At 37.0% G+C, this 15,092-nt stretch overlaps 1 protein-coding gene across 2 annotated transcripts in view; it reads left to right on the top strand.

The window, feature by feature from the left end:
* The first annotated feature begins 10,721 nt into the window (after positions 1-10,721).
* The window catches only part of pik3r1 (phosphoinositide-3-kinase, regulatory subunit 1 (alpha)), a 28,384-nt gene continuing 24,013 nt past the window's right edge, over positions 10,722-15,092 (top strand). The window contains exons 1-2 of one of the 2 annotated variants that reach the window (XM_048189910.1): positions 10,722-11,095; positions 12,129-12,740. In XM_048189910.1, coding sequence (XP_048045867.1) covers positions 12,410-12,740 — 331 coding nt within the window. In that variant the 5' untranslated portion in view covers positions 10,722-11,095; positions 12,129-12,409. The remainder of the gene's footprint in view (positions 11,096-12,128; positions 12,741-15,092) is intronic. The other variant, XM_048189909.1, reaches the window with a different exon arrangement.

The raw sequence follows: 15,092 nt of genomic DNA, 5'->3' as shown, positions 1-15,092 counted from the left end.
GGAAAAGACATACATTGAGTTTCAAACTCCATTGCTTCCTCCTTCTTATGTAAATCTCATTTGTTTAAAAGACCTCCGGAAAACAGGCGAATCTCAACATAACACTAACTGTTACGTAACAGTCGGGATCATTGTACGCCCCCGGTATTTGCATATGCCAGCCCATGTTCAAGGCATTACACAAGCCAGCATTAACGTCTGGATCTGTGCACAGCTGAATCAACAGACTAGGTAAGAGAGCAAGGACAACAGTGAAAAATGGCAGATGGAGCAATAATAACTGACATGATCCATGATTACATGATATTTTTAGTGATATTTGTAAATTGTCTTTCTTAATGTTTCGTTAGCATGTTGCTAATGTACTGTTAAATGTGGTTAAAGTTACCATTGTTTATTACTGTATTGACGGAGACAAGAGAGCCGTCGATATTTTCATTTTTAAACACTTTCAGTCTGTATAATTCATAAACACAACTTCATTCTTTATAAATCTCTCTAAACAGTGTGTAATGTTAGCTTTAGCCACGGAGCACAGCCTCAAACTCATTCAGAATCAAATGTAAACATCCAAACAAATCAGAGAGTCAGAGGGCGCGGGATTTAAAGGGGCCACAGCCTGAATTGGTGCATAGTTAATGATGCCGCAAAATAGGCAGTTAAAAAAATTAATTTAAAAAAATCTATGCGGTATTTTGAGCTGAAACTTCACAGACAGATTCAGGGGACACCTTAGACTTATATTATATCTTGCGAAAGAACGTTCTAGGGCACCTTTAAGTTTATTTCACTCTTTGTTTACATTATCCTGGTCTTTAATTAATATGATGGGGTTTCATATAGTTAAAGATTGAAAGTCTGGGTTTGGAAAAAAGGTAAAATATTTTTTTTTTCTTTGAATGGCTTATATATATATATATAAAAGGCTTTTGTAAAGTAACAAAAATAAACAATGAAAATGGTGAAAGGTTCAATTAACATTTAAATCAAAAGAATAAAAATGAACCCCTTAGACATAAAAGTGTCTGGAGCTGTAGAAACACAGCCTACAAAGGTTTTATGGCAATAAACATTCTCTGTACTGTGCTGTGAACTTAGCTGCTTGTAAAGTTATGAGATAAGTTTGGTGTCTTCAATGCCCTGTTTCACAAGAAAGAAAGAAAGAAAGAAAGAAAGAAAGAAAGAAAGAAAGAAAGATGCATAGCAAAAAAGAAGGCTCTTTTCCAGTTTTGTTTAAATAAAGAGTTGGTGGGTGATGCATTTCACAGGTTCCTCTTATGTCACTGGGTATTATGGGATAGGCTGTGTGAGAATTCTCAGCTTGCTCACAAAAGTGGGAGAATCAGTGAATGGGAGGCAAAATGAAAGAACAGAGTCAAAGGAGCTGTTGCTGCAGCAGTGGAATAAGCAGTAAATGGGCCCTATTAATGGTTTAGGGTGCCCAGTTTGTGAAACGAGAATTTTATTAAAAGGTAGAGAGACCTTCTGTTGCCTACCTGCAGCATTCATTCAAACCTAGAGAAAAAATGTGCTTGAGGGCAGAACAATGAATCCAGAAGAAGCAAGCTATACTTGTGTCATAAAATAACACATGTACTTATTGTATAGCTGAAATTTTATTCATGTTGCATGCAGTGGCTGCTCAATTTCAGTTCAGGTTGTTCAAGTCATGGCATAAACAGCCAATTCTACCATGTCTTTGAAAAGTAGGACATTCTTCACTTCTTTAAACTAGTATCACTGCTTTCTTCACGCTGTGTGTGTGCCCCACTTCCCATCTACATCTTTGAGTGGCAGTTGGTGGTCTGTGAGGACCTGTGTGCTTTGATATCCAGATTTGATTAGCATAAGAATAGCCATCGCTGCATCGCTGGCCCCCCAGTTTTATGAGATGGTCACAAACAGTTTTGGAGCCTCAGCATAACTAATCTACAGCAAGAACAAAAGACCAGTGGACAGTTCCAGTTAAAATTGGTTAGGCTTTGGAACAGTTCACTCACTTCTCTCCAAAATCCTGTCAAAAGTATATTTTGTATATTATTTAAGTGTCAAACATGCATACACTGAATGTTATGATACACCCCTCTGTGGTCATGTACAGACATTATTATAACACATTTTGATACTCGCAAGAGCCAAGAGCAATAGTCTGCGGACAGGACTGATTTGCTTTCAGCCTATGAGAAAAAGATGAGTGAACTGGAGAAGGTGTTTTTAGTCTGAAAAGCATGAGAAGTTTGAAGTTTCTTCTGTACTTTATTAATAAGATTTACTTCCTTTCAAAACAGTAATGATACATCGTAAAACTGCATTTGGTGTAAATGTCTATGCAGATGGTAAACATAAAGGTCAAAATAGAGAGAAAGAGGCACTGCAGCTAGCAAAATGATGAGGGTTTTCTTTTTTAGACATGTCTGAACTTGATTTAAAACACCACGGCACATTTCAGTGGAGAGTCTAATGTGTTCTCATTTACAATGCAGGATACAAAAGTGTTTCAAGGCCACTCCTAAAAGTAGATTTTTCAATTAGGCCTAGAAATGCATTAAAGGTCCCGTTCTTCGTGGTTTTTTGAAGCTTTGATTGTGTTTATAGTGTGCAATATAACATGTGTTCATGTTTCGCGTGTAAAAAAACACAGTATTTTTCACATAATTTACTTATCTGTATACCGCTGTTTCCACTGTCATAAAAACGGGCTGATGACTTCCTTGTTCTATGAAGTCCCTCCTTCAGAAATACGTAACGAGTTCTGATTGTGCCAGCGGTTCCTGTATTGTGATTCGACAGCAGCTTAGCGCTCCTTGCCCGGAAAGGTCACGCCTCTTACCATAACGGGGAGATGCATGCGCTCAGTGTTATTGTAAACATGTCTTTAATTTTACCCTATCAATTTGAGCCGGAATCAGACCCGGAGAACATAGATGAAGAGGATCGAGTAGAACCTGTGCAAACACGTCTTTTACAGGATGTGTCACAATGGTAAGCTGTTTATTTACAGTAGGTAACATTACATAGGCCTAAACATAGAACAATGATTCGCGTGGCTGCAGCTAAACCAGCATGTGGTTAAACAGTAAACAACAGATATAATCAACAAATAATTTAAACTGATCATAACAAACACCAACAATCGATGGTGTCCGGTTGAATTACTACACTTTTTAAAAGTTTTGGTCGGATAAGTTTCAATTGCCATCTAGTTAACAAAGCTAAACAGCGTTGCCCTTTGTGTGATAAGTTACAGAAACTGTTAAACGCACCAACGTAAATAATAAAATGCACTTACCGGTTGTGGTCCACAAACAACGCCTTCTCCAGACAAAGAGGGAACTGCTCCATCTTTCAAAAATAATCTTTGTGCGAATCCGGCATTAAACTGACTGAGATTGAGGAAGCTGTCCTCAGTAAAATGTGCTGCACATAGTTTAACATGTGGATTATAATTTTCGGGAACCGAGTTAAACATAAATTGTAACCACTGATTTCTAAGTACAGCGTCCCTGGGAAGGCCAAACAAAGGTGACTGGACTGCGGGATGAAAATAACAGCGTTTCGACGACATGGCGACAAACACACTTTACAAACGCAACTCTTGCTCTTCTCCGTGGGAGCGCAACAAGACCACGCCCCCTTTTTTGTGTATTCCTGTGGGCGGAGGTTAGTCAAAACACAGTTTTAGTGACGTCATTAAAGAAGGAAGTAGAGGGATGTAGTCCAAACAGGCCGTTCATTGTAGGCTATTTCTGTTAAATAAAATATCTCGCTTGGCATTGAACTTTGAAATTTAAAATTTTACAGATTTTATTTATACTCTAACAACAACATTACACACTAACTAAAGTTGGAAACATGGGATCACGAAGAATGGGACCTTTAAAGGTATAGTTCACCACAAAATGAAAATTTAATATAATTGTCCTTCTGTGAAACAGGCAGAATATCTGAAGTGCTCTTTTCACAAAACTATTATATGGCTTCAGAAGACTCGGAAAATAGTTTAATGATTAGTCTTTGTTTGGGTTTCATTGTCACAGACTTTTACTTTGTATTCTTAGTTTTTCATTTGTTTTCATGTGCTTCCTTTCCACTAGTGTTCACTCACTAGTTTTTTATGATGTTGTGCACCTTTTTCTTGTTAAGTTACTCATTATCTTGTGTATTTAAGCCCTCAGTTTGTTTCATTCATGGTTCAGTGTTGTCTTTACATTGTGAAAAGTTGTTGCATTCCTTTTCACTAGTGACAAACAACACATGGGTGAGGTGGACCAAATGCAGCTGCTTATTTTTATAAAACAGTACCAATTTCTATATAATTTTTTATATAATTTGCAGTGATGTGTTTTATAGCTACAACCAGCAATAAAACATAAAGCACTGTGAAAAACAATGTCTTTTTTTGTGTACTGGAACATTCATATAAAACAGATCTCCATAGTCCAATAATGGTAAAAAGTTTGCAGAGACCAAATATTTCCTTGCACTGAAAGAAAATAAAGTTCTATTTCTGAAATAAAACCTTAAATTAATCTAAAGTTTAGAAATTAATTTATCAACATGAAGATTAAAGAGATAATTATCTATCAAATAGAATACCCAAGTACTACTTACTAGTAACACATCCCATTTTTGTTCCCTGGGAGTAGATATAATATCAGGAAGATGCATTTGGTAGAGCTTTGGAATTTGAAAATATCATTAATTTAGTTTTATCTGTATTTAAAACCAGTTTAAGTTGACATAGACGCTAAACGCTAATTGCAAGTATTGAAGAGCTATAGTAAAGCTGATGATGCACAACAATAAATAGTGGTATCAGCTGCATAAAGATGATACCTTGCGTTAGGAATATTATTTATATACAACAGATGTTATTTATATACAAGGAAAATAACATCTGTGATAACATTCATAATGCTAGGTATCATCTTCATACAGATGATATTGCTATTTGTTGTTGTGCATATAAAAGCAAATGGGGGTAATTTTGTGACAAAAACTGTGTGTGTTTTTTTTTTAAAGTACCTTGGAGGACCATGAAAAACCACATGATTATCATTCAGTGAAATGGTATCGACCATATATATCATAACTGATACCAAAATACCACCACAATACGTTTTTGCAAAGGACATTTTTTGTAAGGACATAAATCATAAAAAAGTGAGTTGGAAGTACAACTGCTAATAAACAGAAAGAATTCAAATCATTAGGTTACACCCCTGAAGCTTAGAGCAGTGGATGGGATCATAGCGATGTAATTACCTGAAATTGCATATTGCCTGTAGGTCTGTCTGCTCAGCTCACAAGTGCAGGCACTGCGAGTGAATGTTGTTGCTCATTTTCTGTGAACTACAGTAAACTCCTGCTATCTAACATTGCGTAATTCATCTATAGAGTGCTATAGGTGAAAATGCAAAACAAAGCAACAGCATTTTGGGACAAAGTGTACCACAACTTCCACAAGTCATAAACAACCTCTATGTGTGGCAAAATGTTTTTGGTTTCTGACTCAAGGTCTGGATTTGCAATGTTGAATTAAAAGCCTGCAGCTGATTGGCTGGAACACTGCCATCTTCAGCTCTCTTCAGTTGGCCGTACTCTTTTTGTCTGCTTCCGCAGAATACTTATTTGTCACAATGAGTTCGGCTAATTTATGATCATGCAATATGAGTGGAGTGTCTTCTCTAGCTGTGCACTACATTTGAAAAGCATTGTCTGCAAATCCAACCTAAAGATACCCTTGTGGGGCGAAAAGTGTGCTTAATAAGTGTACTGAATGTGCACTTGCATTGTACTTCACATCTTAAAAGTATATTTTTGAAAAACTGTACAGATAATATAGTAATTAAATAAAGGCCACTTAGGTGTACTTAGAGTACACATTCATGACTGTTTCTTAACACTCTTTTAAAAAAGTCAACTTTGTAATCAAATTAAATTTTTTACTGTCATTGGTCGCTTGATGAAGGAGATTGTGGTAATGGAGAGGCATCTGTGGCTAAACCTGGCAGACATCAGGGAAGAGGTGAAAAATTTCCTTCTCAATGCCCCGGTTTTGCCCTCTGGGCTTTTTGGCACCTCGTCATGGACTGTCTTCGGCCAATGGTTACACATGTTTCAGACACCGGTCATGCTGATGCCGTTCCCCATAACCGGGTTGCAAATGTTTATTTTGCACAGCCATTTGTCAGAAAGAATTTTGTTATCTATACTGCTACTGCTCTTTCTCAGGGTTAGGGATTGTTTAGGAAAGTATATCGTATACTGTAAACTTTTGCGCATAACTTGTCTCAAATTTGATCTGAAGTGGAATGCATATGCTTATGCTTTATAACATACAATATGCTTATATTGTGTGTATCATTCACTTATCCAAAATAAGTGTTTTCAATAAATCCCTGGTCAGGTGGAATATGTACAAATGAGGAACATTCAAAACCATTGCTAATCTTCTCATACATTTATCTAATTACAGTGAAAAACTCAAAAAGAATAAGCAGATTAATAGATTCTGATTGCATTTCTCATGCTGGCTAAGGTTAGTGTTCATGAATTCAACATTCAGAAAACACTGAAAGGTGGTGTGTATGGGAGCATACCAAGGAGGAAACCACAGCTATCCAAACAGAACACTACTGAATGTCTAAGGTTTGCCAAACTTGACATAGATGATCCAGATGCTCCTGGAGGAATGTGATATGATGAGACAGAAAAGGATCTTTTTCTCAATATGAGAAATGTTTGGAAAACAATAATAATAAAATAAACACTGCATTCCCCCCAAAAAGAAAGTGATAGGGGTATGATGGTGGGATACATTGGATTACAACAAAAACATTTCCGATATGCAGTAGCAATTTTGCTTTGTACATGTTGTCAGGTTTAAAACAATTACATTGAAGTGACTACACAGAAAAAAAAACATAACTTACTGCATCTTTTACATTTATGGTATGATTTATGGGGGTAACAGAAGTTAGAAATAGAAGAGCTTTCTTTCACACATCAGTATATTATGTGATCAATCCATTGCTTTACATTTTAATATCCTTTCACAGTAAAACTTTGACAAAATCATTCTCTAGCATAGAACTGTGTGAGCTCTCTCTGTATCCTTTGGAAGGTAGGCTACTAACACAAGGGGATTTCTGCAAGTTAACCTCCCCCATGATCAGGCCACCCACATTCATAGTCATGTGCCTGGGATTGGCCATTCTAAATGAGTCCAGTGTACTCCATATTGAATCCTGACTGACAAGGAATAATGGAACACAGGAAATGGCCCCTGCTTGGAATATGACCACTAAAACTTATCTTGGAGCTATATACATTTTGTGGATGTTGAACAAAACCCACCCAAGTCAGCTTGAAAAGACTGAAGGAAACCTCATTTATTTTCAGAGAAAGAAAATTAAACATCAAAGTGGTCATAGATGTGCGAGATGGTATTTTGTTCTTTATGAAAATATTTTATAAAGAAATGTATTTAAAAAATAATAATAATAATGGTAACACTTTACAATAAGGTTTTATTTGTTAACTACATTAGTTAACATGAGCTAACAATGAACAAAACTTCTACAGCATTTATTAAACTTATCAAACTCCACATTTACTAATACATTTATTAAATCAAAAGTTGTATCTGTTAACGTTAGTTAATGCACTGTAAAGTAACATTAGGATGAATATTTATATTCACTAATATTAACAAAGGTTAACTAATGCTATAAAAATATATTGCCCATTGTTAGTTCATATAATGCATTAACTAATGATAACAGACATTATTGTAAAGTGTTACCAAAATAAAAAATAAAAAATATATAAATTAATGAATGATAAATAGAAAAAAATATTATTAGTTAATAATTAGTTAATTACTAATTGTGATTTATTTTTCTGAAAGTTTATGTGAAGAAAGAAAGAAAGAAAGAAAGAAAGAAAGAAAGAAAGAAAGAAACATTTTCTTAGTTGAAATCAGGTGATAAGATCACATTGCTTCTATCCTCTTTCAGACACAGCATGGTATATTAAATTTTATTTAACTGAGTTTCTTGTCTTTTCCTTGAAATCCATTACTGTGTATTTTATGAGGAGAATGTGACAAAATTAAGATGGATGTACCCGTTTTTTTTTTTTTTTTTTTTTGCAATATCACTGCTTCACAGTGTCCTCCTTCCTGCACCTTCTGCTCTATTCTGAGAAGGCTAAGTGTTCCAGTACTGAGAAACAGGGTGACTGCAGAAATTCAGCTTGATTTGATTAGGCAAACGGAACAGGCAGTAACAGAGAAAACATTGCATGACTCTACTGCTTAAAATCTTGCACATAATGCAGCAAATATGTTAACAAAACAATCAGAAAATAAACTATTTAAAAATGTGAATTATTTGGAATGTTGGGTTTGTTTGTTTTTTTTTTTTTTTGTTTTTTTTGATAATACACATACAAATGTGCCAAAGTTATGGCACTTTGATGTATACCATGGTAATGAATGATTATGAACTGCATTATTCATAGAACATAAAATACCATACTATATCATTTCGCACTTATAGCCTACATTGGTACAATGTCCAATAACCGAGTGATCCTCATTTTCAACCCAGATTTTACATTGGATATTAAAGGTGCTCTAAGTGATCCTGGGTGGAGTAACTTCCTGTTGACGCTCGAAGTGTTGTCAAACAAAACAGAGGCTAGCTAGACCCTCCCTCCTCCTCCTCCTCCCCCTCCCCTCCGTGCTTCCTGAAACAGTCATGAATGCGCATTTAAAATCATTCTTGTCGGTTATTGGCTGGAGCATGTTTATTATGTTTTGTGGTCCAGGCTACACCAGTTTGTTTTTATTGCCGTTTCCGGAGCTTGTGGCGACTACAGTGACCGCGTTTTTTTTACAGTGTGTTCAGGGGACAGGCAGCTAGTGGATAGTGAGGAGATGTTTGCTGTATGTGACAAAAAATGTTTTGGCCTAAAAATGCGTGACATCACTTAGAGCACCTTTAAGTGCAATCCAAAACAGTAGGCTACCAAAATATGCCATCATTTTCAACCACTAGAAGAGACTTAGGGCCTACAAAAAAGCACCGTGGTCTAACAGTATCATGGGTAATTTATTTCGACATACTTTTGTGGCATTCAGTACATGACATATCATGATACATCACTGTATCACATTTTAGTAAACTAGTAACTACTTTTTACTCTTTTTTTTTTAAAGATCCACAGTAGCCACATTATGATTGCCGCTTTAAAACACTCCAAGCATTACAGTAACAGCTATCATTTAATTTCTTAAAGGTCCCGTTCTTCGTGATCCCATGTTTCAAACTTTAGTTAGTGTGTAATGTTGTTGTTAGAGTATAAATAAAATCTGTAAAATTTTAAAGCTCAAAGTTCAATGCCAAGCGAGATATTTTATTTAACAGAAGTCGCCTACATCGAACGGCCAGTTTGGACTATATCCCTCTACTTCCTTCTTTAATAACGTCACTAAAACAGTTTTTTGACTAACCTCCGCCCACAGGAATACACAAGAGTTGCATTTGTAGAGTGTGTTTGTCGCCATGTCGTCGAAACGCTGTTATTTTCATCCCGCAGTCCAATCACCGGGTCTGATTCCGGCTCAAATTGATAGGGTAAAATTAAAGACATGTTTACAATAACACTGAGCGCGTGCATCTCCACGTTATGGTAAGAGGCATGACCTTTCCGGGCAAGGTGTGCTCAGAGCCATAGAGCTATGGCTCTGGGTGTGCTAAGCTGCTGTCGAATCACAACACAGGAACCGCTGGCACAATCAGAACTCGTTACGTATTTCTGAAGGAGGGACTTCATAGAACAAGGAAATCATCAGCCCGTTTTTATGACAGTGGAAACAGCGGTATACAGATAAGTAAATTATGTGAAAAATACTGTGTTTTTTTACACGCGAAACATGAACACATGTTATATTGCACACTATAAACACAATCAAATCTTTAAAAAAAAACACGAAAAACGGGACCTTTAAGGTTATCACGACTAAAATCGAGCTCTCAAAACACCCCCCATGTGGAAATTATGTAACTTCACACCGTATCCACATTTTTCCTGAGCTGTCCTGTTCTGGTCTCCATCTGAACCCATTGTTAAAAAGGGGCAAAAAGATCGACTGAATTAATTAAACAGGAACTTTTTGAACATGATAAAAAAAAAAAAAAAAATCAGCGCAGGGTTAAGCTGTGCTGTTTTTGGCTGCCACAACAACAGCAATAAACTTAATAAATTCCTGGAAAGTACGTTTTGAGCACCAGCAAATCTAAAAAGAATATCCGTATACGTGACCATATGGCATTTGCCTTGTATTTTATGCCAAAGTCTGACAAGAGAAAACGAACATGCCTTTCAGCAGTTAGAATAATCCAAGGTATCATTTTGAGGACAAAACTCCCCGAACTTCACCTGATCGGGAGCTGCAGTATGTATAAATGAGCGCCCATCTGTTTTCAATGCTAACTTCAGGCAACTTCATGACATCTATGCACTCATTGTGGTCATTGCGACACTGTGAAGTGATGGCACTATGGAGCCATGTGCTTTTTTTAAACAACCATTTTCATATGTTTAACGTTAGATTACCAGCTCGGAAAATTTCGCTATGAATCGGCCGAGACAGGAAAAAGGTGGATAATGTATGGGTGTGAAGGAGGACTGGCGCTGAGGCGCTGACGCAACCTAGAAGGCGTGGTTTGCGTTCTGCTGTTTCTGCCATTGAGGGGATTCAGTGTGTGGTGACTCGGGCGGAGTCGGCTTTACTGTCGGGAAACGAGCTCAAACATTAAGTTAAAGAATTAAAAAAAAAAAAACACACAACTCATTTAGCGGGTTGAAATTAACCCCACTGCTGGATGTTACTTCTCCGAAGAAGCGTCGTATGAGGAGTGTTTTATAGCGTTTGTGGTGGGTGGATTTGTTGGAGAGCGGTGTAAACTGGAGTTACGGGAAGCGAAGGAGATTTTCTCGGCCCTGGTTTTCATGAACGGGCCCCTTACAACTTACTAAAGTTCGCAGATATACTTCAGTTTCTCTCTGTTTCAACCATTGTTCGGTAGGTATGCTTGCTTTATGAAATGTGCAATGTATTTAGGTTGGGTGTGTATTGTAACGTTGAGATTACGGGAGGTTTGGCAGGATAGCTTTACTGTGTCGATTGTTCCAGTACAGCGTGTCCCATCTGAATCCTATTACAGAGTCTCCGCTTCACTAACTTACTTGTCAATGGCGAATTATTTTCTACCGCAACTGTACATTTAGCTTCGTAAATTAAGTTGTAATCTTTCTAATGTTATTTTACGTATACAATGATATTGTTCACTAATAATAATCTGTCATGTTGTTTAAGGCTAACATTAGCTAATATGCTAACCCCGACCATGAAGAATTAATATAAACCTATACATTTAAGCGTTTTATATCAGCTCCTCATGTATTGAGTCGTCATGCGGTAAGGCAGTAAGGTCGATTTTAATAGATCTGCTGTGTGTGATTTTTATCTGATTTGACTGTGGTTTTTGTATTAATATTGCATTTTAATTCTATAAACTTGCACTTTAATTGCCTTTTGAATGTATTCGGTTTATGTTTGGCAAAGTTAATCATGTTCGATGTTAATGTTGCGCCGATTAATAATCGTAATCTGTCACATGAAACTCAAAGAAGAGTTTTGCTCGGTCAGCATTTTGACTCTTTGGAGTTTCTTTTGCGCCATTTGTTCTTTAATTCACACTTTTTCAAAAAGTGTTTATCTACACTTCTGTGTGCATTTCCTTTTGACGCTTTCTTAGTTTATTAAGCTGCTGCACATTTATAACATATAACCTAAGCGTTTTGAGTAACGTTACCCAAAAAAGCGCTATATATATGTAACGTATTATTATTATTATTAATCTATTTTTGTTTGTACTGTTATGCTACTATAAAAAAAAAAAAAAGAACTCGTGCATTGTGGTATTAAAATATTTGTTTTTATTTGATCAAATAATTTGTAACAAGGGTATATTTACTAGTGTTTTCACCATGGAAGTTGAGTTGAAGTGCTTTTTGTGTGGCATGTGTAAAATGGCTTCTCTTCTGTGTTGCAGGTTCGAGTTACTCTGTAAGATCCACACGAACAGGCCTCACACAGATGGGAAGAGTCTGTATGAAGCACCTTGAAGGTGCACCCAATCATTGGACTATTAGTTTCACATAATCCACTTTTCCAGAGAGACTATCCAGTGTGGATGATAATGATAACAAAGGCTTAAAGTCTTTGGATAAAACCTTTTTTTTCTTTGATTCTTGCTCTCATACAATTATTGGTTCAAAGAACCTTTCTGAGCTGTCATTATCATTTTTCTGATACCAAAACTTTACCATCAAAATGAGCGCAGAAGGATATCAGTACAGAGCTCTTTATGACTATAAGAAAGAAAGGGAGGAGGATATTGATCTGCATGTAGGGGACATTCTTACAGTCAATAAGGGTGCACTACTGTCAGTTGGTTACGTAGAGGGCATGGAGGAGAGACCAGATGAAATCGGATGGCTTCCTGGCTTTAATGAAACCACTCAAGAAAAGGGGGACTTTCCTGGTACGTATGTGGAGTTCATCGGCAAGAAAAAGATTTCTCCACCAACTCCCAAACCAAGGCCCCCAAGGCCTCTACCTGTGGCTCCTGGGCCCGCAAGGCCAGACTCGGACTCTGAGCAAAGTGAGTGATCTTAAATTTTTTTCCCTAAATGTTATTTTCAGCCTTTTTGCCACATCCCGGGGTCTGGAAATGTTGCTAACTGGACTCAAACATGCCTTGCATATGATGGAAATGATTCAAAGTATTTATGTCTTAAACCCTCTATCTTTCTTAATTTGGTCACCAGAGTTGACCTTAACCAGTGGTCACAAAGCAGATCTTCATTTATTGACAGTATAAAAATTGTCATTTTAGCTTGGTTGGTGCATAATTTTAACGTACCCTTTTTTTACTTAACTAGATCCATTCATGCTGATGCCAAACCCACATACCTCTCTTAAAATACCCACTCACCACTTATTCCATTTTCGTAACTAGTGACCAGATTTTACACCACCATTTCATCAAGAGATTGGATTTATAGCTGCAGCTCACAAATGTCGCCTGAATATTTAAGGCTGTTTAAGGTTTGCACTGGGCTATGGTTCGTAATTGCAAACATGGCAGGAAGCCCAGATTTGGATGGAGGCTTGCACACAGTAGTTTGTAATTGTCTGGCATTGCTGCATCTTTCGCACAGCCACAGTATGTGTGCTTAGAGCCCCCTATGACTCCTTTAAAATCACCCAGCTCTCTTGATCTGTAGTTTCGATCCAACAATACAGATTCTAAGGGCACTTTCACAGTGTAGCTTTTGAGGCTTGTTTGCTTTAGGTTCTTAATAAGAACCAGAAAGACACGCTCAGTTGCCATGGTGACAACTAAACTAGAGATGAGTTTTTCAGATTAATGGAACATAGATCATAAGTGAGATAAGTCACTCAAAATCAACTTGTGTGCTACTTCCTTGTCCTTTGTGGTTTGATGCATAAGAACATGAGTACATAACTTTTTTTTAATCTTTGGTGAGAGCTTTTTTTTTGTTTGAAGCCCAGCTAACTTTTTCCAGGTGGTCAAGATTGCTTAAGCTGCATAACTGGCTAAAGTGATACTATGGCCTCTTTTTCTTTTTTCTTTTTTTCCTGAATGACTGTTCCATGTCCATGTTAAGGGAAGGGAGAGGAAGCTTACGCTGGACAGGGGCTGAGACTTGGAGAATGGAGTTTTGAGGAATGTAAACCAGAAGCAGATATGGAAGACGGCCAGAGCTCATGGCATTATGCTGCTCACACACTAGAACCAGGAGGACTCAAACCCAATCCTCCACTTCATCACTAAAACCACATAAAATTCCAGATAAAATTCCAGCTCTCAAACCCAAGCACTTTTGACTTGGCAGTAATTATTTTTGTAATCTACAATGGGACATTAACATTGAAATCTGATGCTGTTTTACACTGTACACTTTTAGGAAGATCATTTCAGCCTTGCTAGAAAATCTTTGGTTTCTCTTCCTCAATTGAAATGACTACCTTATGTTTTTGTTTTTTTTCTCTTCTTTTGAATGCCCTCAATCTATTTGCGTAATTGTTGCGTAAAGAATCAGTGCAGAGAGAAGTGAAATGTCAGAAAATGCCCCTCATTCTCGATATTGATGCTTGAGGTATTATGTGACACTGTGTGGTAATGTGTCATTATTTGACATAAATGTTATTCCTTGGTGAATCTCTAGAGCTAGCTGAGCTCATTTAGAAAAGTATTTTCTCCTGCCACTCTTTTCATTAAAATGAAAAAGAAGAATTTAAAGTGAGTGCTGTCCAGTGCTTAAAGCTGCAGTCCATAACTTTTGGCGCTCTAGCGGTTGATAAACAGAACTGCATACATCTTGTGGAGGAACACTCTAGCCGGAGCCACTTCTCTCTGTTTGTCTATGACGAATTATGCAGGTACTGTTCTACTCCGCAGCAATGCCGACCAACCCAGTCTAAAATAGTCAGAATATAAACGCCTATTATAGGTGTACTGTAGTGGTTCAGGATAAAGCAAAAACACGGTTCATAAAATGGATTCATGATGTACATGCTCATTATATATTTTTTAGAGAGATTTAAAGGGGCCGCGCGCTGAATCGGTGCATAGTTAATGATGCCCCAAAATAGGCAGTTAAAAAAATGTATTAAAAAAAATCTATGGGGTATTTTGAGCTGAAACTTCACAGACACATTCAGGAGACACCTTAGACTTATATTACATCTTGTGAAAGAATGTTCTACGGCACCTTTAAGATATTTTGATAGAATGCTGTCAGATTTCCTTCCATAGACTGCTTTTGCAACTTACCACTTTGACATTTCAAAAACTTCATAAAGAGATTGGAAAATGAATCCATATGAATCGAGTGGTTTAGTCCAAATTTTCTGAAGAGATTCGATCGCTTGTTATGATGAACAGATTTAATTTTGGCTTTTACTCGCATGTAAACATTGGTCAGCA

This window comes from Megalobrama amblycephala, linkage group LG4, assembly GCF_018812025.1.
Source record: "Megalobrama amblycephala isolate DHTTF-2021 linkage group LG4, ASM1881202v1, whole genome shotgun sequence".
In the NCBI taxonomy this organism is placed as follows: Eukaryota; Metazoa; Chordata; class Actinopteri; order Cypriniformes; family Xenocyprididae; genus Megalobrama; species Megalobrama amblycephala.
This window is presented reverse-complemented; position numbering and strand designations above follow the sequence as displayed.